We start from the raw sequence: 21,789 nt of genomic DNA, 5'->3' as shown, positions 1-21,789 counted from the left end.
CTGAGAGCCTCCTAGACCCAAGAGACAATGAGCCATAACACCGGAGATGGCATAAGACAGTGAGAAGTGCTGGCAAGCGCAGCATAGAACTGGCAGAAACAGAACCAGGAGGCACTGGTAGGGGATGGTATGGTGGGCTTCGCAGCCCGCAGGGTAAGAAAGCTGAGCACCTTCAGGCAGGAGACTTGGTGGTGGAGTAAGGTGCCTCCAGGCACTTGTCAGCAGAGCTAGGCTTGCTGATCCATGAAGCTAGAGAGCTAAGAGCCTTTAGGCCAAGTTTTACTGGCAGAGTAGGATACCTCTGGGTACTTATCGGTGGAGCTAAAGAGCTTTGTAACACTTGCCCTAGCAGGGCAGAGGCCAGGCTGGGCCAAGGGGCTGAGGGCTGAGAGGTCAAGGGCCAGAAGAGAAGCCTACTTGGGCATGGCTGAGAAGCTGTCCTGACCAAAGAACTGTATCCTGAATCCTTCCTTATCCTGAATTGTAACCTATTACTTCCGTAATAAACCCTATAATTGGGAGTATTGTCTGTGAGTTCTGTGTGGCCATTGCAATGAATTATCGAACCTAACAGAGAAGTAGAGAGTGCCATGAGAGAGACAGCTGCTGTCAGAATTGGTAAAAAGGTTGGAGGGTAGAGGTATGTCTTACCTCTGCCTCATAGGAATCAGCCCCGGGCTGTTGATCTTGATTCTCTTTCCCCCTTGTAATGTCAGAGGAGGTCAGATGCCCCTGTCTTGCTATTTTTACAGGGTATAATATTCAAAGCCAGCTACAATCCAAACAAAAGGGCTGCTTTGGGAAGAGGGAGCTTTCAGTCCTGAGGGCATCCAAGTAGAGTCTGTATGACCATTTGGCAGGGATATAGTTGAACAGAATCAAGCATCAGATGGAAGGTTTGGACTGAAGTGTTTTAAGGTACCTTACAACTCTAAAATTCTATGCTCAGTAAACATATGCTGAATTAAAGCCCCAATTCCCTTTTTCTTTGCCCCTCCCTACTCGTGACAAAATAGGATGTAAGTAATCTGGGACCTTACATGAAGGGTTGGCAACTCCTGAGCAATTTGCTTGGACTAGGGAGGGTATTGTTTTCAAAGCCCACACCCAAATTGAAGACAATTCAGCATGACAGTCCATACACATAACTTTAGGGTTGTTCCTTGGGGATTGCGCCTGGCTCCCTTAGCCATTTTCTCCTCATCCTACTGAATACAACTTTCTCTCTGGCTCTTTCTAGAGCAGGGAAGTTGCAAAAACCATCAACCCGAGCTCAATGCCAATGCTTCTGTTGATAATTCACTTTTTGCATTTCCGAGAACCGAGCCGGGCAATTTCATTGTAAAAGCATATTAGAAAAGTCTTAGGTCTAATTGACCCACGTTCTTTCATTGGCTCCCATTGGTTTCGATTTCTCTCCAAAAGTCACTGCCAGTGGTTCAGCAGACAGTGGGTTCTGGGTCTAGGACCCTACTTACTGTAAAATAAAACATCTCTGTCTCTTGTTGGTTGGCTCTCCTTTTGGCAATGTTGATCTTGCTCATGTAGGTCTCAGAGGCAGCAGACTTTACGGACTCTGTAGATCGACTGTGTTGGAAGGCATCAGAGACATCAAAATCCTCCACTGTGAGCATATCCTGTAGGGTCTGCATAGTAGCATCCAGGGTTTTTCTAACCTGGGGAAATACAGTAATATCAACAAAAATCCTTTATCCTCATAATGCCTTTCACATTTCAAAGTCTTTTTCCCAACTGTTACTTTATTTCTTCCCCATAAAGTCCCTAGGAGATATGCAGATTATTATTCCCTTTATATTGATGTGAATAGTAAGGCAAATTAGTCACGGCCCAAGATTACTCAACTGGTTAGAGTGAGGAGCCAGGTTTTCCAACCAAAAGTCATTTTATTGTATTGCTTCTGCCAGAGAGAACCTTGGAAAATGTCGCTATGAACAAGGAATCCAGATTTATAGGCCAGTTTCTTATTACCTCGATTACGTGGCCCCCATATACCTCCTCCAATAGGGACAACACTAGAAATACTCTTGCTTTTCTTCATCCAGAGGAAGGGAGGAGAGAAAAGTGTGAACAAACTCTCCAGCTACCTGCTCCCGGACTCCTATCAAAAGCCTCGCTGAGAAAAGAAACACTTGAGGAAGACAGATGCTGCGGCTTACCCCATTGGGTCAGTCCTCCAGCACTTCAACAACTCTCCTGGAATCTACTTACACCACTGGGGGATCTCAAACATAAGACATTAAATACAACAACTTGCTACACATGCCCTGACCTCACAACATCCCTTTGCTGAATTGTCTCCAAACGGCAGACCCTACGCTTTCATGGAAGGAGCGCTGATGGCGCAATGGTTAAGCGCTTGGCTGCTAACCAAAAGGTTGGTGGTTCGAACCCACCTAGTGGCTCCGAGGGAGAAAGCCCCAGTGATCTGCTCCCATAAAGAAAACACCACAGGGGTTTTGTGTCTCCCCAAAAGTATGTTGACATTCTAACCCCCTGTACATGTAAATACGACCTTATTTGGAAATAATGTCTTTGGAGATATTATCAGTCAGGTTAACATGAGGTCAGACTGGAGTACGGTGGGTCCTAACGAAATATGAATGATGTCCTTAAAAAAAGAGAAGAAACACACAAAGAGACATAAAGGGAAGGTGGCGACGCGAAGGCAGAAATCTGGAGTGATGCATCTACAAGCCAAGGAATGCTAAGATCTCTGGCCATCACCAGAAGGTAGGAGAGACGCATGGAGCACATTTACCCTCAGAAGGAATCAACATGGCCGACACCCTGATGTGGGACTTCTGGCCTTCAGAACTACAAGACAATGAATTTCTGTTCGTATAAGCCACTCAGTTGTGGTACTTCATTATGGCAGTCCTAGGAAACTAATGCACTAATGCAGTGGCTCTCACTGTCTAATATTTTTCTTATTCATCCATTTGTCATCTCATTTTTGTGTTTTAGTTATTACTTATCTTTTCTCACTAGAGTATAAAACTCTTATTCACTCTCTTTTTATCTAGAACGAAGCTTAGCACACAGTACATGCTTAATAAATACTTGAATAACTATTAAATATTTGTTGAATGATGAAATGAATGAATGAATTCTCCTTTCTTGCATAGCTTGACAGAAGACTCAGTTTAAAATTAAGCACATTCATGGCCATTAACAGCCCATACAGAGAAGCATTTGCTTCATCCTCCTTTCCACGGCCTGAACTCCAATTGAAATTCCATCGGCATTATTATCCATGTCCTTTTCCTCTTCCATGTAAACAACTTAAAATTCCTTGGGGGAATGTTATGGATTGAATTGTGCCCCCCTCCCCCAAATATACATTGACATCTTACCTAACCTTAGCATACCTGTAAATATGACCCTGTCTGGAAACAGTGGTTTTTCTTTTGTGATGTCAACGCAGCCATCCATACCAGTGTATACGAGGGTATGACCTCATTAGGTTTACGTGGGTCCTAAGCCTAATCACTTCTGAGTCACAAAAGAAGCTGAATAGACACAGAGACACATGGGGGGAAATGTCATATGAAGACATATGGCAGAGGTATCTGCAGCCCAGGAATGCCAAAGATTGCTGGCTACGAGAAGCTGAAATAGACAAAGAAGGCCCTCGCCCCTGAATTCAGACTTCTAGCCTCCATAACCGTGAGATGATGAATGTCTGTTCTTTAAATCCACCCACTTGTGGTATTTTTTGTTACGGCAGCACTAGGTAACTAAGACAGGGAAGATGTAGGATAAAAACAAAGAAAATTCTCAGCTCACCTCCTCTCTGTTCTCGAGTTTGAAAACAAATATATAATTTGTCTCTATATAACCTCTCCCAAGAGAATGCTTTGATTCGTTATCATCCTGAGCTAAAATCTGTCTCACATTCATCCTAGGTCTGTCCTTGGTGGAGACACAAAGCAAACCTGCTCTCTTTGACTTGGGACAGCCCTCTTTAGTTTGAAGACAGGGACTATGACGCCCTACCTTCATCCATGACTGCATTTCTCGGGGATAAACCTGTCCAGGACTTTCAATCAATCCTCGGGTGATGTCCCCACACCCTGGTGTCTTTCTCCAGAGGCTCCAATTGGTTGACACCCTCCCTAGAGGCTGGAATTTGATGTTTCCCATCTGGCCTCATAGGTCCAGGTCAGAATGGAACCACCACACCTGGTATTTCCATTTGTGTGAAAGGCCTGGCAATCTACTTCTTCAAACCAGTCAGTGAAAACCCCATGGATCACAGTAATTCCATCTGCAACCTATCATGAAGATGGCTCAGGACCAGGCAATACGTCATTCCACCGTGCATGGGGTCACCGTGAACCAGGGGCTGATCTGATGGCAGCTAACAACAACAACAGTGGTAGTCCTGTGTCACCAGCTACAGGAGATGTGTGTGAGCATGGGAAGACTGATTCCCTGGAGCTCAAAATCCACAGCACATTAATTTGCCCTGAGTTGTTGATTTCATTGTATAATGTAAGACATCTCCAATTATTCCTGGTGATAGAAATAATATAAACTTATTGTAGAAAACAGAGAAAAGCACAAAGAAGAAAGCAGAAGCCACCTATTATCTCACACCCCAGAGATAACCACCATTAACATTTTAAAGTATTCTTTCCAGTCTTTTTTCTATGCATATGAGCACACACACTTTATCTAGTTACAATCATACCGAACAAAGCTCTACCTCCTGTTTTTTTCTTAATTTAACATTTTGTGAGCATTCACCCAGCCTTTAGACATTGTTGGTACATGTGGTTTTCAAGGTAGTGTAATATTCTAACTTGTGGATGAACCATAATTTCTTACACATTCCATGGCCAGAGTGGACTCCCAAGACACTCCAGGCTTCTGTAAGGAAATCCACCACAGGAGCGAAGGGCTCACTCACCTCCTCATTCTCTATTTTGAGAGTGGCCAGTCTGGACTGCAGCTGGTGGTATCGCATGAGCAATTCCGTCTGGACGGGCTGCTGAGCGCTGACCTGGCACACCTGCAGAAACAACAGCCACCACCTGCAGTTGCCCAGTGCCCTTGTCACCTGTGGGGAGCTAGGACAGGTGCTAGCATTCGTATCTCTATCTACAGACGCGGAAACTGAGGCCTGGAAAGGTTAAGTGACCCACCCAGTTTACATAGCTAGTACGTGGCAAAGCAGGGTCTTTCTACTCTTAAGTCCTCCCTCTTGCCAGTACAATGGTGGCCTCTCAATCATGATCTTCTGCATTGGTGCAGGGCTTGAGGGTTTCCTAGGAACTTGAACATAATCTCATTTAGTGAGACCAATTAGTGCATTTCGAGGCAGGAAGTGGTAGTAAGAAAGCAACTGCCTGAGAGAAGCCAATGGAAAGGATGGTGGATGGGAAACACTCAGCAGAGAACTCCCATTCCCAGCAGGAGGACACTTCAGTCAATGGTCAGGGAGGTGCACTCTCTTAACTCTTTTTCCCCATTTGGTCGATTGGGGGAGGGATGGAGGAGGAGAAGAACCAAGAGAAATACTGTTCCCCAACTTCTATACCTATTCCATCCAGGACTATATTGCTACCTGCAGGCTGGGCCTGCCTGCCTTGCCTCAGTGCTGCATCCCTCCCAAAACACAGCTGAGATCCTCAGGGACAGTGGGGTTCTGTCATTGATGCCAGTTATTTACCACTAACTAGGCAACCCTGGGTGGTGCAAATGTTTAAAGTGCTCAGCTCCTAACCAAAATGTTGAAGGTTTGAGTCCACCTACAGGTGCCGTGGAAGAAGGGCCTGGCAGCCTACTTCTGAAAAACCTTATGGAGCACAGTTCTACTCGAACACACATGTGGTTGCCACGAGTTGGGACTGATTTGACAGCAATTGGCTTAGGCAACGCAAACTTGGCAGTCACCCGTGTAACCATGAGAACAGGATTTTCAGGTCTAGGTGATGATCTGGAAGGGCTGGCCATAAGGACAAAGTGGATGGATCAGGAGCAGTGTTGAAGCCCTGTAGAAGGCCTCTATTTCGCAAATGAAGAAAGTGAGCAGAGCCATCTGAAGGACACAGGAAATGCCATCTCCTAAAGGCCTCCTTGTCCCTCCCTACCACACTGCTGTAGTGGGTGACCCAGCAGAACTCCTACTGGGATTCAGAGGCAGACTTGGTCCAATATACTCTTAGTCTGGGTCTCTCCGGTTCCCATGTGTACGGATAGGATATTTTTAAGTGGAGGAAAACAGGGCCAATAGGCAGGAGTTCTGTGCAGTGATGGCAGAGATCGGGAGACAGATGTGGGATCTGATCCTACCATCTGGTTCCAGGGACCAGGGCCTGAGCCCTAGACAGGGAGGAATGGCACAGAAAAACTCAAGGAGCTATTTGCATAAAGGATTTTGTGAAACTTGGTAGTGCTTCTTTGGGGCTAGTGGCAAAGTGTCCTCTCCCCATTATTTTTCCACAATACAGCAGGATGTGGGCAGCACAGCAAATACTGAAGGATACTGGGTCTCTTGGTATGACCAGCGTTCCCAGTGTGGGAGGACAGGCAGTGCCCTAGTGAAGGCCACCAGCCAGAGTGGCTGTGTGAAGCTGCTTGAGGCCCTGCCTTCACGTGGTCCACGGGCATCAGAGGGAAGAACTTGAGGTGACTGTTGTGAGTGGATGTGGGACTCTCTGGGGTCTCCTAGACAATACTGGGAGGATTTTTAAGGGAAACTGAGGCCCTGCACCACCACCTGTCTCTCAATTTGTCATGCTGTGGTGGCTTGTGTGTTGCTATGCCACTGGAAGCTATGCCACCAGTATATCAAATACCAGCAGGTTCACCCATAGTGGACAGGTTTCAGCAGACCTTCCAGACTAAGACAGATGAGGAAGAAAGGCCTGGTGACCTACATCTGAAAATACACCAATGAAAACTCTATGGATCACAACAGAATATTGTCTGACATGATGATAACGAGCTCAAGTGAGATATCCACTACACCAGTGGTATATTGTCTGATACAGTGCTGGAAAATGAGCCCCCTAGGTTGGAAGGCACTCAAAATACACAGTGGCTGCAACAATGGACTTAAGCATACCATGTATCATGATGATGGTGCATGACAGAGCAGAGCTTTGTTCTGTTGTACATGGGGTCACCATGAGTTGGCATGGACTTGATAGTAACTAATAACAACAACAACAACAAGGCCCTGCAATTCTGCAGATGGGGGACTTGAGTCAGCTAGGTAAGCCCAAGATTAGTAGTAAACGCCTCAGCTGGGGAAGCCCATGAACCATGAACTTGACCTCAGGCCCCTCAGGTAAACATCCTGTATCTGGAACCAGGGCTGATGTTCTCCTCCCATCTGTATTCCAGGATCACGTGGGAGAACAGACTGGAGCAGCCGTAGCTCGGGCTCCCAGGAGAAACCTACCTCATCCCCCATGTGGGGCTGGAACTCGAACTTGAGTGGTGGGCAGAAGACCTGGTTGCACATGTCCATGACTGTGTGCTTGTCACTTCTGGAGTCGAGGTTGTCCACAGCATTCTCAATGACATCCAGTCCCTCGTGGCGTGAGGTCTCCAGGTTGTATTCGGCTGAGAGGTAGGTCCGAAAGGTACGGGCCAGGCTGGCATGAAAGCCCAAGTCACAGCACTTAAGGAGAGACACAGAGAAGGGAGTGTTAGAGTCTGTACGCAGAGGTGGTGATCACTTGCGCTGCCATTTCCATCCTACCGAGTCATGGTTACCTAGCGTTCCACAGCCAGATCTGTCAGCCAGAGCCCTGGTGCATTCTGGAATCTACCACACAAATCACACCAAAGCCCTTATAAGGAGTTGGGGATTCAGATTTAGGCAATAGTAGAACTTCTTTTGGCCTCTAACTCCACCATGTTCTTTCTCCTCCCTAGGTTTCACACACGCAGCTGCCTCTGCCTGGAATACTCCTCTCTCTCCTGTCTCAATGCTTTTCCTGCAGGTTTCAGTTTAGAGGTCACTTCCTCTAGGAAGCCTTCCTTGATGTTCTCCCTACTCAAAGTTTAGGTCAGGTACACCTCCACCCCCTCACTGTGACACTTATGACTCTGCATTGCATTCGCCTATCAACGTATCCCCTAGAGTGTCAGCTCTGTGAGGGAAGATCTGCTGACCCTGGCCCACTGCTGCCACCAGCACCCAGCTCAAGTCCTCGACCATAGGAGGTGATCAATAAATATTTGGCAAATGAATAAATGAAAGGGCTTAAAATTGAAAAGGAAAGTCAAAGAGCAGGAAGGAGGGGGGTGGGGCAGCTCCCCGAGCCTTGGGAGGGTGATAAGGGGCTCCCCTCTGCAGCTATGGGGAAGGCAGTGACCTTCCAATCCTGGATACACCAGGGTCAGAGGACAAGGACCCATCAACCAGTATTAAGCCTTTTATGATCATCTACTGGGGCAGATTCCTGTCTGCCTGGGAAGGGGAAGACGAGAAATAGTCCTGGCTCCAAGCTAGATGAGACAGAAGCCACCCCCAATGGCACTGCTCACAGTGTTCTTTCTCTAAGCCTGGCTGCCCTACAGTGCATCCTACACAGCCGGTACTTGGGAGTCAGCGTTCCTATCTCCACTTGTTAAGCTGTCCAATTTCTCCCAAGATAACATCCCCACGTAAAGCCAATCTGTATAATTCTGCCTCATTCACTAATTGCTTTCACGTGTATATATGTCGGTGTGGGTGTGGGTGTAGGTGTGTGCAGCTAGATGACTGGACATGGAGTGGAGGGGATATGAACATATAAACATCTCCTTTGCCATAAGGGGAAATCCCCTAGGTCATCACCTGTGATTCATCCTTGTACCCCCAAATCTAGTCAAGGAAGGACTTGGCAAGCGCATGCTGAAGATATGAATGCCCAACTCAAGTATGCAGGGCATGGAGAGGCCCACCTCCCACCCATGGAGTAGAAACCATGAGGTAGACTCATCTCCCAGGCCCCAAACTCTCACTGCCATTCCCCTCCAGCAAAGCCACCCCAGAATGCTAGCTAAGGACAAAGGCCGACCCTTCTTTCAGTCCCAGACTCCCCAAGGCGCTCACATCGATTAGATCAGAAACGTCGTGGATGTAGTATTTGCTTATAGCTGCGTTGGTGGCTGCCAGATTCAGCAAGTAGTCATTCCGGGCCTTTGTGCATTTCAGCTTGTTCTCAGAGTACTTTGCCTGCCTCTGGAAGAAGAAAAGGGCAGATGTAGAGCCAAGCCATAGATGGGAGGGATCTGTGACTTCCTTTATGATGGCTGCCTGTGAGTCAATCCCACACACACCCTGGAATGCCTTTCAATGCTAGGTAGGATTTGGGCCCTGTACAGGCAGTCCCTGGATTATGAACGAGTTCTGTTCCTAAGTCTGTTTTTAGTCAAATTTGTATGTAAATCGGAAGAGTTAGGTAGGGTTCATACCTAGCGTCAGTCAGTCAAATGTCTGTCTTAGTATATAGTGTACCTTTGTATGCATAAAACACGTTAAAGAAACACTTCCAGATACATTAAAACATCTTTAACATAGTAATACAGTAATAAGAAAAATAATGTTTTAACAAAAAAAAAAAACAACAAAAACCCTCTACTGTTGATTCCAACTCATAGTGAGCCTATACGTGTTGCAGAATAGCACCTGTCTATTATTATAAACCGCTGTGTGTTTCTCAGATTTTTAATATAATAGGCTTTAGAGGGGGTGGTTCATAACTATGAGTTGTACGTAAGTCAGGGTAACCTGGGGACTGCTTGTACTCAAAAAACTCACCTTATATTGCACATATGCAGCTAATGACAACTACAACACTATTTGACAAGCATAGGGTTGGCAGATTCCTGGCTCTTGGGCCACATTACCCCTCTGGCATTCACCCCAGGCATCACAAATAAACTAGAGAATTCCTTCCCTCTGAGCCCAGACAAGGCCTTCGAAAACCGATCAACGCAGCAACCCTGGCAGCTGCCTCCAGTGGGTCAGAGTTGGACAGCAAGATGGAATCTTTTTGTGTTCCCTGCCCCGAGGCCACTGCTGAATCCAATTGCATCCCCCAAAAATATGTGTTGGAATTCTAACCCCTGTACCTATGAGTGCAATCTAATCTAATCTAATCTAATCACCTTCCATAATGCGATCTAATGTATATAATCAATCAGTTGAGGCCATATTAGTGTAGGGTGGATCCTAAACCTAATCACTTCTGAGTTATTTAAAGAACAGCGTAGACACAGAGACATGGGCATACATAGCACACATACCGAGGAAGACAGATGCCATGTGAAGATTGTTTACGAGCCCAGGAACCAAGGAATTCTTGGGAGTATCAACAAGAAGGGAATCGACATAGCTGAGACCCTGATTTAGGCTTCTAGCCTCCAAAACAATGAGAAAATAAATTTCTGTTCTTTAAAGCCACTCATTTGTGGTATTTCTGTTACAGCAGCACTAGGAGACTAAGACAGTCATGGACAAAGGGTATGGGAACAGAGAGGAGTGAACGTGTAACTCTGTTGTAGTTGTTGGAGAATTTATGGAAATGGGCCATTGGAGTAGGCCCTGAGGCACACACTGCCCAGGTGGGCCTTGGAGTTTAAATAAGAGATCACTGCTTAATACCCCACAAGGCTTCCCAGCACCACAGCAGCTGCTGGTGCTGGCATATACAGCCCTCCATGACTGTCATCCACCTCTGGAGCAGAGTCCCATCTCCCTCACATCCGCCCTTGCTCGCCCAGCTCCGGCCTCATTATTGATGTACAGGAGGTCAGGCTCATGACCACTCTGAGGCCAACAGACTTGCTGTTCCCTCTACCTGGCAGATATTCTTCCAAATCCCTACATCCCTGCTCCTTCGCATCATCCAGGGCCTTGGCCAAGGTCACATGGCCACAGTGGCCTTTGACTAAAATACTCCCCCACTTTCCCCTTTCCCCCAGCTCTCTATCTCCTCACCCTGCTCTGTTCATCTTTATTAGCATTTTTCACAGCCTGAAATTGTGTTTTTTACCTCTTTGTTTACTTGTTGATTGTCTGTGTCTCCCACTAGAAAGGAAGCTTTGTGACGTCAGGGACTTGACCTGCCTTGTTGGTCTGCAGGACTCAGAACAGTCCCTGCACAGGTAGGTATTGCCAGCTTTTTGCTGGCTGAAGGGTGGTGGGAGGGAGAGGAGGCAGGATGGCTGTCTGGATGTGAGTGGTGGGCAGAGGCAGGCTGGGGCAGCAGGAGGTGCCAATCCTGGCTGGGAGGACTACTGTCTGACTGCCCCCCTGGGAGGCTGCTTCTGTGCTGGACCAGCCTGGGCAGGAGGGAGTAAAGAGTAAGTGGGTTGGAAAGCTATTCCCATGACCTTTCAGACTGATGAGTCCCACTGATGGGCAAAAGGACCAATTACAAACCAGTTGGCCCCGCAGTTAGTTGATTCCAACTCATGGTGATACCCTATGGGGTTCTTTTTTTGTTTAATTTATTTTGTTGTTGAGAATATACGCAGCAAAACATACACCAATTCCAGTTTCTACATGTACCATTTAGTGGCATTGATTACATTCTTCCAGTTCTGCAACGATTCATTCTCACCCTCGTTTTCTCAGTTGTTTGTCCCCCATTAACAGATTCACTGCTCCCCAAGGTTCCTATCTAATCTTTCAAGTTGCTGTTGTCAATTTGATCCCCTATAGATCTTTAAAGAGCATAATGCTCAAGGCAGACATTTTTTACTAGTGAAGCTAAACTATTGTTTGGTTTTAAGAAGATTTCAGGGGATATTTCTGGTTTAAGGTTTAAAGATTATCTCAAGGCAGTAGTTTCTGGGATTCATTCAACCTTCATGGCTCCAGGAAATCTGGAGTCCATGAGAATTTTAAACTCTGTTCTGCATTTTCCCCCCTTTGACTAGGATTCATCTATAGAATTTTTAATCAAAATGATCAGTAATGGCAGCTGGGCCCATCCAGTTCTTCTGGTCTCATGGCAAGAAAGCAATTATTCATGAACGTAATTAGCCACACATTCCATCTCCTCCTATTCCTGGCTCTCCTTCTTCCTCTGTTGCTTCAGGCAAATAGATACCAATTGTTGCACCTTGGATGGCCACTTGCAAGCTTTTAAGACCCCAGGCACTACACAACAAACTAAGAGGTAGAACAGAAGCACTAAACATGTTATGAGACCAATTAACTGGGATATCCCACAAAACCATGACCCTAAACCTCCAAAACAAAACAAAAAAAATCCCATGAGGTATTGGGTTTTTTGTCATTGTTGTAAATATATCTATTATGCAACTTTTGCCAATTCAACTTTTTATAGGCATACAACTTATTGACAGCAATTACAATAATTGACTATGCAACCTTACCCTTAGTCAATTCAATTTTTCCATCACCATTAACCCCCCCTTTCCGCCTCTTTCCCATCCCTGGTAACCACTAGTAAATCTTGTTCTTTATATATTTGCCTTTTCTTGTCTTTTTATATGAGTGAGGTCATAACATATTTGTCCTTTTGTGATTGACTTATTTCACTCAGCATAACTTCAAGCTCCAGCCATACTATAGCATGTGTCAAGACTTCATTTCTCCTACTGGCTGAGTAGTATTCCATTGTATATGTGTACCACATTTTGCTTATCCATTTATCTGTTGATGGCCATTTAGGTTGTTCTCACCTTTTGGCTATTGTGAATAGTGCTGCAAAGGGCAATGGTGTACAAGTCTCTGCTTGAGTCTCTGCTTTCAAGTCTTCTGGGTATATACCTAGGAATGGAATTGCTGGGTTGTATGGTAGTTCTATTTTTAGTTTTTTGAGGAACTGCCACACTGTTTTTCACGATGGCTGTATCATTTTGCATTCCCAACAGCAATAGATAAAGGTTCCAATTTCCCCACATCCTTGCAAACATCGTTATTTTGGTTTTTTTTTTTTTTTTTTAATCTTAGCCATCCTAGTGGGAGTGAAATGGTGTCTCATTGTGGCTTTGATTTGAATCTCTCTGATGGCTAATAATGTTGAGCATCTTTTCATGTGTTTGGTGGCCATTTGAGTTCCTCTTTGGTGTAAGGTCTGTTTAAATCCTTTGCCCATTTTATGATTGGGTTGTCTTTTTGTTGTTAAGTTGAAGTTTTATATATATTTAGGTTATTAAATTCTTGTCAGACATATGGTTTCCAAAAATATTCTCCCAGTCAAATAGCTTGTCTTTTCACTTTTTTGGTAAAGTCTTTTGATAAACAAAAGTTCTTAATTTTTATGAGGTCCCATTTATTTATTTTGTCTTTTGCTGTTTGTGCTTTTGTTATTAGATAATTCATTGTTAAAAGCTAGGCCTGACAGCATTGCCCCTGCTTGTTCTTCTAAGAATTTTAAGGTTTTAGTTTGCACATTTAGTCTTTAATTCATTTTGAATTTGCTTTTGTGTATGGTGTGAGGCATGGATCCTGTTTCATTTTTCTGCATTTGGAAATCCAATTCTTCCAGCACCATTTATTGAAAAGACTCTTCTTTCCCCATCAAATGGACTTAGCATCCTTGCCAAAAATCAGTTGATGATAGATGTGTGGGTTTATTTCTGGACTGTCAGTTCTATTCCATTGGTGTATGTATCTGTTGTTATACCAGTACCAGGCTGTTTTGATTACCATAGCTGTATAATACGTTTTAAAATCAGGAAGTGTGAGTCTTCCTACTCTATTCTTCTCTTTCAACATTGCTTTAGCTTTTTGTGGCCTCTTGCAATTCCATATAAAGTTGAGCATTGGTTTTTCTATTTCTGTAAAGAAGGCTGTTGGGATTTGGATCAGGATTGTGTTGAATCTATAGATGGCTTTGGGTAGTATTGACATATTAATAATATTAAGTCATCCAATCCACGAACATGGAACATCTTTCCATTTATTTAAGTCTTCTTTAACCCTTTGGTGGTTAACTTATTTTCTGCTTTGAAAAAAAAACTTTTCAATGCCATGTGTTTTCAGTAATGAAGGCATACTGATCATTGAGTGTGTCTGAATTCCTGGTAGGTATTATGGGTAATATGTGAGACACCTATATCCCTGTGGACTCTGGGGGTAGGATTACGTGGGATACCTATGTCCCTATGGACTCTGGGGGCAGGATTATGTGCAACACCTATGTCCCTGTGGACTCTGGGGATATGATTGGTGAGACCACAGGTGCGTACAGTGAATGGCACCTGAAAATGAGGTATTCATGTGAACATGGAATCATTGCAAGTAACACTACTTCCAAACAGGGACATGAAAATATAAGCTTATCTCCCACCGTAAGAGCCAAAAGAGACAAAATTTGCAAAATCACACCTATAGGATGCACTGCCTAATACCCTGTAAAATCAGTAATTTGTGGCACACACCCATTTCTTCAGTTTTAAACAGTTACACAAGCCCTAGCCTTGCAGTAGAATGCCCTGTAAGTGAGAAAGCAGCTTCCCAAGGAACCCCAAAGGCATATGGGGGCTGTATAGCCCACAGGGCAAAAAATTAATCTCTATCAGCAGTGTTTTATAATTCGTTGTATGAGTCCTTCATGTCCCTGGTTAGATTTATTCCTAGGTATTCTATTCTCTTAGATACTATTTTATACTATTATAAATGGATTTGTTTCCCTGATTCCCCTTTCAGATTTCTCATTGCTAGTTTTTTTTTTAGTGTATGGAAACTCAAGTGATTTTTGTGTGTTGTATCTTGCAACTTTTCTAACTTCCTCTATTAGCTCTAGAAGTTTTCTTGTGGACTCTTCGGGGTTTTCTATATGCAGTCATACCTCAGAATCCATGGGGAATTGGTTCCAGGACACCACGTAGATACCAGGGTCTCCAGACGCTCAAGTCCCTTATGTAAAATGGCAGAATATCTGCATATCACCTACACACATCCTCCGTATACTTTAAATCATCTCTAAGTTACTTATGATACGTAATACAATGTAAATGCTATGTAAATAGCTCTTGTGCTGTATTGTTTGGGAAATAACGGCAAGAAAAAAAAATCTGTACACGTTCAGTACAGTCACAACTATTGTAGCCCTAACTACATAGTAAACGTCAGACACGGGGTGAACAATGCTCAAAAAACGAGTGCTGGAGAGAGATCAAGGATTTGTGAAATGGTGGGAGGCTACAGCTGGGTATGCCTACACATCGCTTTTTTTTCCCCCAAATATTTTTAATCCGCGGTTGGCTGAATACACCGAACACATGGATGTTGTTGTTGTTGTTAGGTGCTGTGAGTCGGTTCTGACTCATAGCGACCCTATGCACAACAGAACGAAACACTGCCTGGTCCTGAGCCATCCTTACAATTGTTGTTATGCTTGAGCTCATTGTTGCAGCCACTGTGTCAGTCCACCTCGTTGAGGGTCTTCCTCTTTTCCGCTGACCCTGTACTCTGCCAAGCATGATGTCCTGCTCCAGAGACTGATCCCTCCTGACATGTCCAAAGTATGTAAGACGCAGTCTCGCCATCCTTGCTTCTAATGAGCATATTGGTTGTACTTCTTCCAAGACAGATTTGTTCGTTCTTTTGGCAGTCCATGGTATATTCAATATTCTTCGCCAACACCACAATTCAAAGGTGTCAATTCTTCTTCTGTCTTCCTTATTCATTGTCCAGCTTTCACATGCATATGATGTGATTGAAAATACCACGGCTTGGTCAGGCGCACCTTAGTCTTCAAGGTGACATCTTTGCTCTTCAACACTTTAAAGAGGTCCATCGCAGCAGATTTAACGAATGCAATGTGTCTCTTGATTTCTTGACTGCTGCTTCCATGGCTGTTGATTGTGGATCTAAGTAAAATGAAATCCTTGACAACTTCAGTCTTTCCTCAGTTTATCATGATGTTGCTCATTGGTCCAGTTGTAAGGATTTTTCTTTTCTTTATGTTGAGGTGCAATCCATACTGAAGGCTGTGGTCTTTGATCTTCATTAGAACACATGGATACAAAGGTCTAAAGTATAGGATCATATTACCTGGTACCCAGATGGGAAATAGAAATAACTTTACTTCTTCTTTTCCAATCTGGACACCTTTTATTTCTCTTTCTCATCTTATTGCTCTGGCTAGGACTTCTAATGCTATACTGAATAGAAGTGCTGAGAACAGGCACCCCCATAGGGTTTTCAATGGCTGATGTTTTGGCAGTAGATTGCTTGGTCTTTCTTTCCAGGTGCCTCTGGGTGGACTTGAATTTCCAACCTTTTGGTTAGGAGTTGAGTGCGTTAACATTTGCAGGGACTCCTAGAGCAAAAGGATGTTGTTGTTGTTATTGTTAGTTGTCGTCGAGTTGATCCCAATTCATAGTGACCCCACGTGACACAGGAGAACTCCACTCCATAGGGTTTTCAAGGCTGTGACCTTTTGGAAGCAGATTGCCAGGCAAAAGGATAGGCCTCCTTAAGGAAGCAGGATTTCCTCTCTTACCTACTCGCTCTTAAATCTTCCTTATCCCAGACGGAGTTCTCTTAGCCTTTTAGCAGAGGTGTCCCCTTTGTCAACCTTTTAATTCTCTTCAGAGATATCCTCTGACCTTTCTCCAGGTCCTCTTACTCTGAGAATTTCCAGAAAGAGACTTCTCCCGGTAGTTACATCTGGTACTGCCATGCACCCAACCCCCAAGAAGAGTCTGGATACTCTTGGCTCATCTCCAGTGGCTCACTATGACCCTGAGACCATTGTCAGCCATTCACGCACTCATAAACTCCTATATCTGGAAAGGATTTTAGAGGTGTCTTAGTTTAATTCATCCAGTTTATAGGTGAGGAAATGAGAACTAAAGAGAAGTGGCTTGACCAAGAGCCAAAAAGCTAATTAGGCATACAAATCTGAACTATAAATTATCCTCCAGACTCCTCAGCTACTACTCCATCTACCCCTTTATACTTTCCTCTTTCAGAGTCCTGTAATAATTTCCTGCCTGGTTTTTTTTTTTAGTTATTTTCACAGAGTAGTACAACCATCTCCCCTTTTAGCTTTAGAATATTTTCATCACCCAAAAAAGAAACCCCATGTCCATTAGCAGTCATTCTCCATCTCCAATTTACCTACTTCCTGTCTCTATAGATTTGTCTGTTCTGGACATTTCACATAAAGGAATCATTCAGTGTATGGTGTTTTGTGTCTGGCTTCTTCCACTTAGCATAATGTCTTCAAGGTTCATCCATGCTGCAGCATGTATCAGAACGCATTCCTTTTTATGGCTGAATAATATTCCATTGTATTGATATACCACATTTTATTTCTCCTTTGATCAGTTAATAGACAGTTGGGTTGTTTCTACTTTTTGGCTATTATGTATAATATTGCTATGAATATTCATATACAAGTTTTTGGGTGGACATATGTTTTACTTTCTCTTAGGTAGACAGATACCTAAGAGTGGAATTGTTGAGTAATATGGTAACTCTATGTTTAACATTTTGGGGACCTGCCAGACTGTTTTCCAAAGCAATTGGCTATACCATTTTTCAGTCCCATCAACCAAGTTTAAGGGCTCTAATTTCTCCACATCTTTGCTAGAACTTGTTATTGTCTGTCTTTGTGTGAAATGGAGCCCTGGTGGCGCAGTGGTTAAGAGCTTGACTGCTAACCAAAAGGTCAGTAGTTCAAATCCACCAGCCACTCCTCGGAAACCCTATGGGGCAGTTCTACTCTGTCCCATAGGGTCGCTATGCATTGGAATGGACTCAACAACAATAGGTTTGGTTGGTTTATTAATGGGCGTAAAGTGGTATCTCATTGTGGTTTTGATTTGCATTTTCCTAACGACTACTGATGTTGAGCATATTTTCATGTACTTACTGCTATTTATATATTTTCTCTGGAGAAATATCTATCAGAATCCTTTGCCCAGTTTTTAATTGGGTTCTTGCCTGGTTATTGTAAAGCATATTTTTCTTTGCTTTCAGTAATTACCCTGAAATTTTATCCTAGTTGCTCCCAGCCACATTTCCAGTTTACCCAGGTCCTGTTGGGTTTTGTTGCCACCCAATCTCCTATAATTTTTAGAGCTAAAAGATCATAACATCATAGAATTAGACTCACAGACACCCAAATAAACATGTGGTACAATGTGTTTTTTTTTAGTTTACATTGTGTGGCATATAAAAAGATCTCAGAAAATGTTTGCTGACTGCAGAGAATGAATGAATGCAGAGAATTCAGTAAGAAAATCCCTTAAGAAAGTAATCTGAGAAGTTGCCTAGCCTAGGGATGACAAAAAAGCAGCATGTACACCACTCTCTAAATTCCCCCGCTGTGACAGACATCATCAATTGATCACGGCACTCTTTTTAACTAAGCCTGGATAGGAATGCACAATCCTCAACACAGTCCTCCGGCAGCCACTGCCAATCAATCAGAGTTGACACCAGAGATGAGACTATCTGCTATCCCTGTTAATGGTCCAAGGAATCTGCTGTACAGGTCTGACAACTGCGGCTCAGAGAGGTAATGTATAGTACAAGTAGCCTCTTATTTACGGTGGGGTTCCGTTCCAATGACTCTGTCGTAAGTAGGTTCTGACTTAAGTCGAATGCCTAACTTTTTTTTTTTTTTACGATTTCATTATTATTGCCTTTTATTATCAGTAACTTTATAAGTCCGCAGTGTTTTGAACAGTAAATCATAAAACTGAACATCTGTGAGTGAACACATAAGAACGATAACAGCAGCAAATTACATGCTGCAATATATTGCCAACGATAAGATGTAAAAAACAAAAACAGTCGTAAGTGCGGCCCGTCATACCTCGAATATGGCGTAAGTCGGGGACTGCCTGTATTTTCAAGGCCTGGCCTGACTTCAAAGCCAGCACTCCTTCCACCATGCACTAATCAGCTGCTGTTGAGTCAGCTCCAGCTCATGGTGACCCATGTGTGTCACAGTAGAACTGCTCTCCATAGGGTTTTCAATGGCGGATTTTTTAGAAGTAGATTGCCAACCTTTTCTTCTGAGGCTTCTCTGAGTGGAGTTGAACCCGTCTTTGGTTTGGAAATGGCAGTTTCTAAATGGGCCCTTCACCAGGTCCCCACACGCTTACTGGAAGCCTAACGCTCTTCCTTCTTGGTAGGGCACATTCAGTCACAACTAGCCCCCAGCCACCAAACCGGCCTCTGGAGCAAGACCCCACTCCCCTGGCTAAGGAGCTCCCATCACACCCACTGAGAACATGCTCACTGGGCGAGAACCTCATCCCAGTTCAGCAATCTTGTTAGCTGAGCTCCTTTCCCCACCTGTTGACTGGTGCTAGGACAGGCCTCACATGTGCTCACCAGAGGCATGGCTGGCCCTCCCTCCTGCGTGACACTGATCTTCAAGGGAGGAGGTGCTGGCAGCACCTGTCCACCCCATAGCCCTGGGGTGTTGGGGGGAAGAAGGGCACCAGGCCAGGGCTCTCAGCTGGGAGCACAGCCCTCCCCTCCCTGCCTGGAGCCCCCACTCGCCTTCTCCTTCATCTTCTCAATCTTCTTCACAGAGCTGCGGCGCTGTGGCCGGTCCTCATGCCGGAGCAGGTTCATGCTGAGGTCTCCCGACTTGTTGAACTGCTTCTCCTCCTGCTTCTCAGCCTCCTTCAGCTTGCTTTCCGCACTGATGCTCTCCGCATGGTACATGTGGTAGGTTTTCATGACCTGGGGACACACAAGTGCAGGAGGTCAGCAGCTTGTTATGGCCCAGCATGGGCTGGCCCTATGGCTTCAGCCCCCTACAAGGTTCTGTGGTCCAGTTAGATCTGCACCTGCCCTCTTCCCATACCACACTATGAGCCCCTACACTTCTTTACTTTTTTAAATTCATATAAACTTGAATTATTATAGAAGCAGTACTTATTCATTGCACAAGATTAGAAAATACAGGAAAGCAAAAACACAAAGTAAAGACATTGCATTCCCATGGCACAGAGATGACCATGGTAACACTATGAATTTTTTCACACTTCTTTATTTTTGCACAAACGCTCTAGGACTGGAAATGATGACCAGAAGCAGCAGCAGCAGCTACACCATTATCACCATCACCATCATCATCATTGCGACCTGTCATTAAGTTCTTACTAAGTTCCAGGTCCGCCATCCATCGTCAATTTTCTGTACCATGGTGGCTTGTGTGTTGCTATGATGCTGGAAATTACGTCACCAGTATTTCAGATACCAGCAGGGTTACCCAAGGGAAAAAAAGGCCTGGATATTTACTTCTGAAAATTAACCAACGAAAACCCTATGCGTCACAGAATACTGTCCAAGACTTTGACTCATTTATTTTGGTCATCAGGAGGGACCAATCGCTGGAGAAGGACATCATGTTTGACAAAGTGGAGAGCCAGCAAAGATGAAAGAAATCCTCAATGAGATGGACTGACACAATAACCACAGCAATAAACTCAAACATACCAACAATCATGAAAATGGCACAGGACCAGACAATAAATATTTTGTTATGTTGTACATGGGATCATCATGAGTCAGAGCCAACTTAATGACAACTCATAACAAGCACCAGGCATGGGCTAGTAAAGAGGAAATTAAAAGGGTAACCATAGCCCTTGAGCATTTGGAGGTTCTCAGAGGTGATGTGGCAAACTTGGTCCTTCCTCAGCTGTCCTCTCCAGCCCTGCCAGTGTAACTCTTGCTCCCCATCCCCAGGTGTCAACGGGAAAGCTCTTCCTCAGGTGTTCATGGGGCTTCCATGAAGAACATCCTTCTTACTCACGTACAAATCATTTTTTCAGCTGTTCCGTTAAGTAAAATTGGTCTTCAAGTGGCTCTGTCCCCAAAAGGAGTATTAGTATATAACCCAGTAGCTATTCTGTGTCTGAAATAAACTTATCCTTGGCTATAAAATGACTTCCTGTAAGGCAAATTTCCCTTTACTACTCTCCTTCTGTAACAAACATCAGATACTGTTGTAACAAGGGAATTTAAGAGTCTGAAGAAATCCTAGGCATCAGCTAATCCAACCACCAACTTTTACACATAGGAAAACTGAGGCTCAGGGAGGACAAGTGGCTTGCCTAAGGCCAAACAGTATATCAGTGCATTCTCCAGACTTTACATCCATGTAGTCATCACCCTAATCAAGGTACAGAACATTTCCGTCGCATCAAAAGGATCCCTTATGCTCCTTTGCAGTCAATCCCCCACGCCTGGCCCCAGGCAACTTCTGATTTACTTTCTGCCACTGTAGATTTGTTTGGTATGTTCTAGAACTTCATATAAATGGAATCACACAAAATAAACTCTTGGGTCTGCCTTCTTTCACTTAGAATTTTTTTGAGATTCATCTATATTGTTGCAAGCATCAGTAATTCATTTTTATTGCTGAGTGGTAGTCCATTGGATGGATATACTACAATTTGCTTATTCATCTGTTGATGGTTATTTGGGTTGTTTGCAGTTTTGAGCTATTATAAATAAAGCTGCTATGAACATCTGTGTACAAGTTTTTACGTGGACATGTTTTCACTTCTCTTAGGTAAATACCTAGGAGTGAAATGGAAGGTTCCATGGTAAGCATATATTTAACCAGATTGGAAATCTGGTCTTTTGCCTTTTAATGTACCACTTTTTGTACCTGATCATACTGTTTCCTTACTTTATTACCATATTCTCAGCAGACGTGAATCCTTTTGGCAGCCTTAGAAAGACTGGGCATTCCCAAACCGACAGCATTCTGTCTCCAACTGGTTTCCAACTAGGAGTACACTTTTCCTTTACAATATCAAGTTTATGATCATCTCTCTATGCTAAGAAGCACAAGAAAT

The 21,789-nt window shown here is 44.0% G+C and overlaps 1 protein-coding gene across 11 annotated transcripts in view; it reads right to left on the bottom strand.

Moving 5' to 3' along the window:
- The window catches only part of SRGAP3 (SLIT-ROBO Rho GTPase activating protein 3), a 335,902-nt gene that overhangs the window by 72,748 nt on the left and 241,365 nt on the right, over positions 1 to 21,789 (bottom strand). For 10 of the 11 annotated variants that reach the window (XR_010319058.1, XR_010319059.1, XM_003409772.4 and 7 more), the window contains 5 exons: positions 19,475 to 19,660; positions 9,077 to 9,205; positions 7,433 to 7,654; positions 4,934 to 5,035; positions 1,479 to 1,676 (listed from right to left, as the gene is read on the bottom strand). Coding sequence is in view for 9 of the 11 variants with exons in the window: in XM_003409772.4 (XP_003409820.1) it covers positions 1,479 to 1,676; positions 4,934 to 5,035; positions 7,433 to 7,654; positions 9,077 to 9,205; positions 19,475 to 19,660 (837 nt within the window). In the remaining 2 variants the exon portion in view is untranslated. The remainder of the gene's footprint in view (positions 1 to 1,478; positions 1,677 to 4,933; positions 5,036 to 7,432; positions 7,655 to 9,076; positions 9,206 to 19,474; positions 19,661 to 21,789) is intronic. The other variant, XM_064274982.1, reaches the window with a different exon arrangement.

The sequence above is a fragment of the Loxodonta africana genome, chromosome 22 (assembly GCF_030014295.1).
Source record: "Loxodonta africana isolate mLoxAfr1 chromosome 22, mLoxAfr1.hap2, whole genome shotgun sequence".
Taxonomy (NCBI): Eukaryota; Metazoa; Chordata; class Mammalia; order Proboscidea; family Elephantidae; genus Loxodonta; species Loxodonta africana.
The sequence above is the reverse complement of the archived record's forward strand: the minus strand, read 5'-3'. Positions and strand labels throughout refer to the sequence as shown.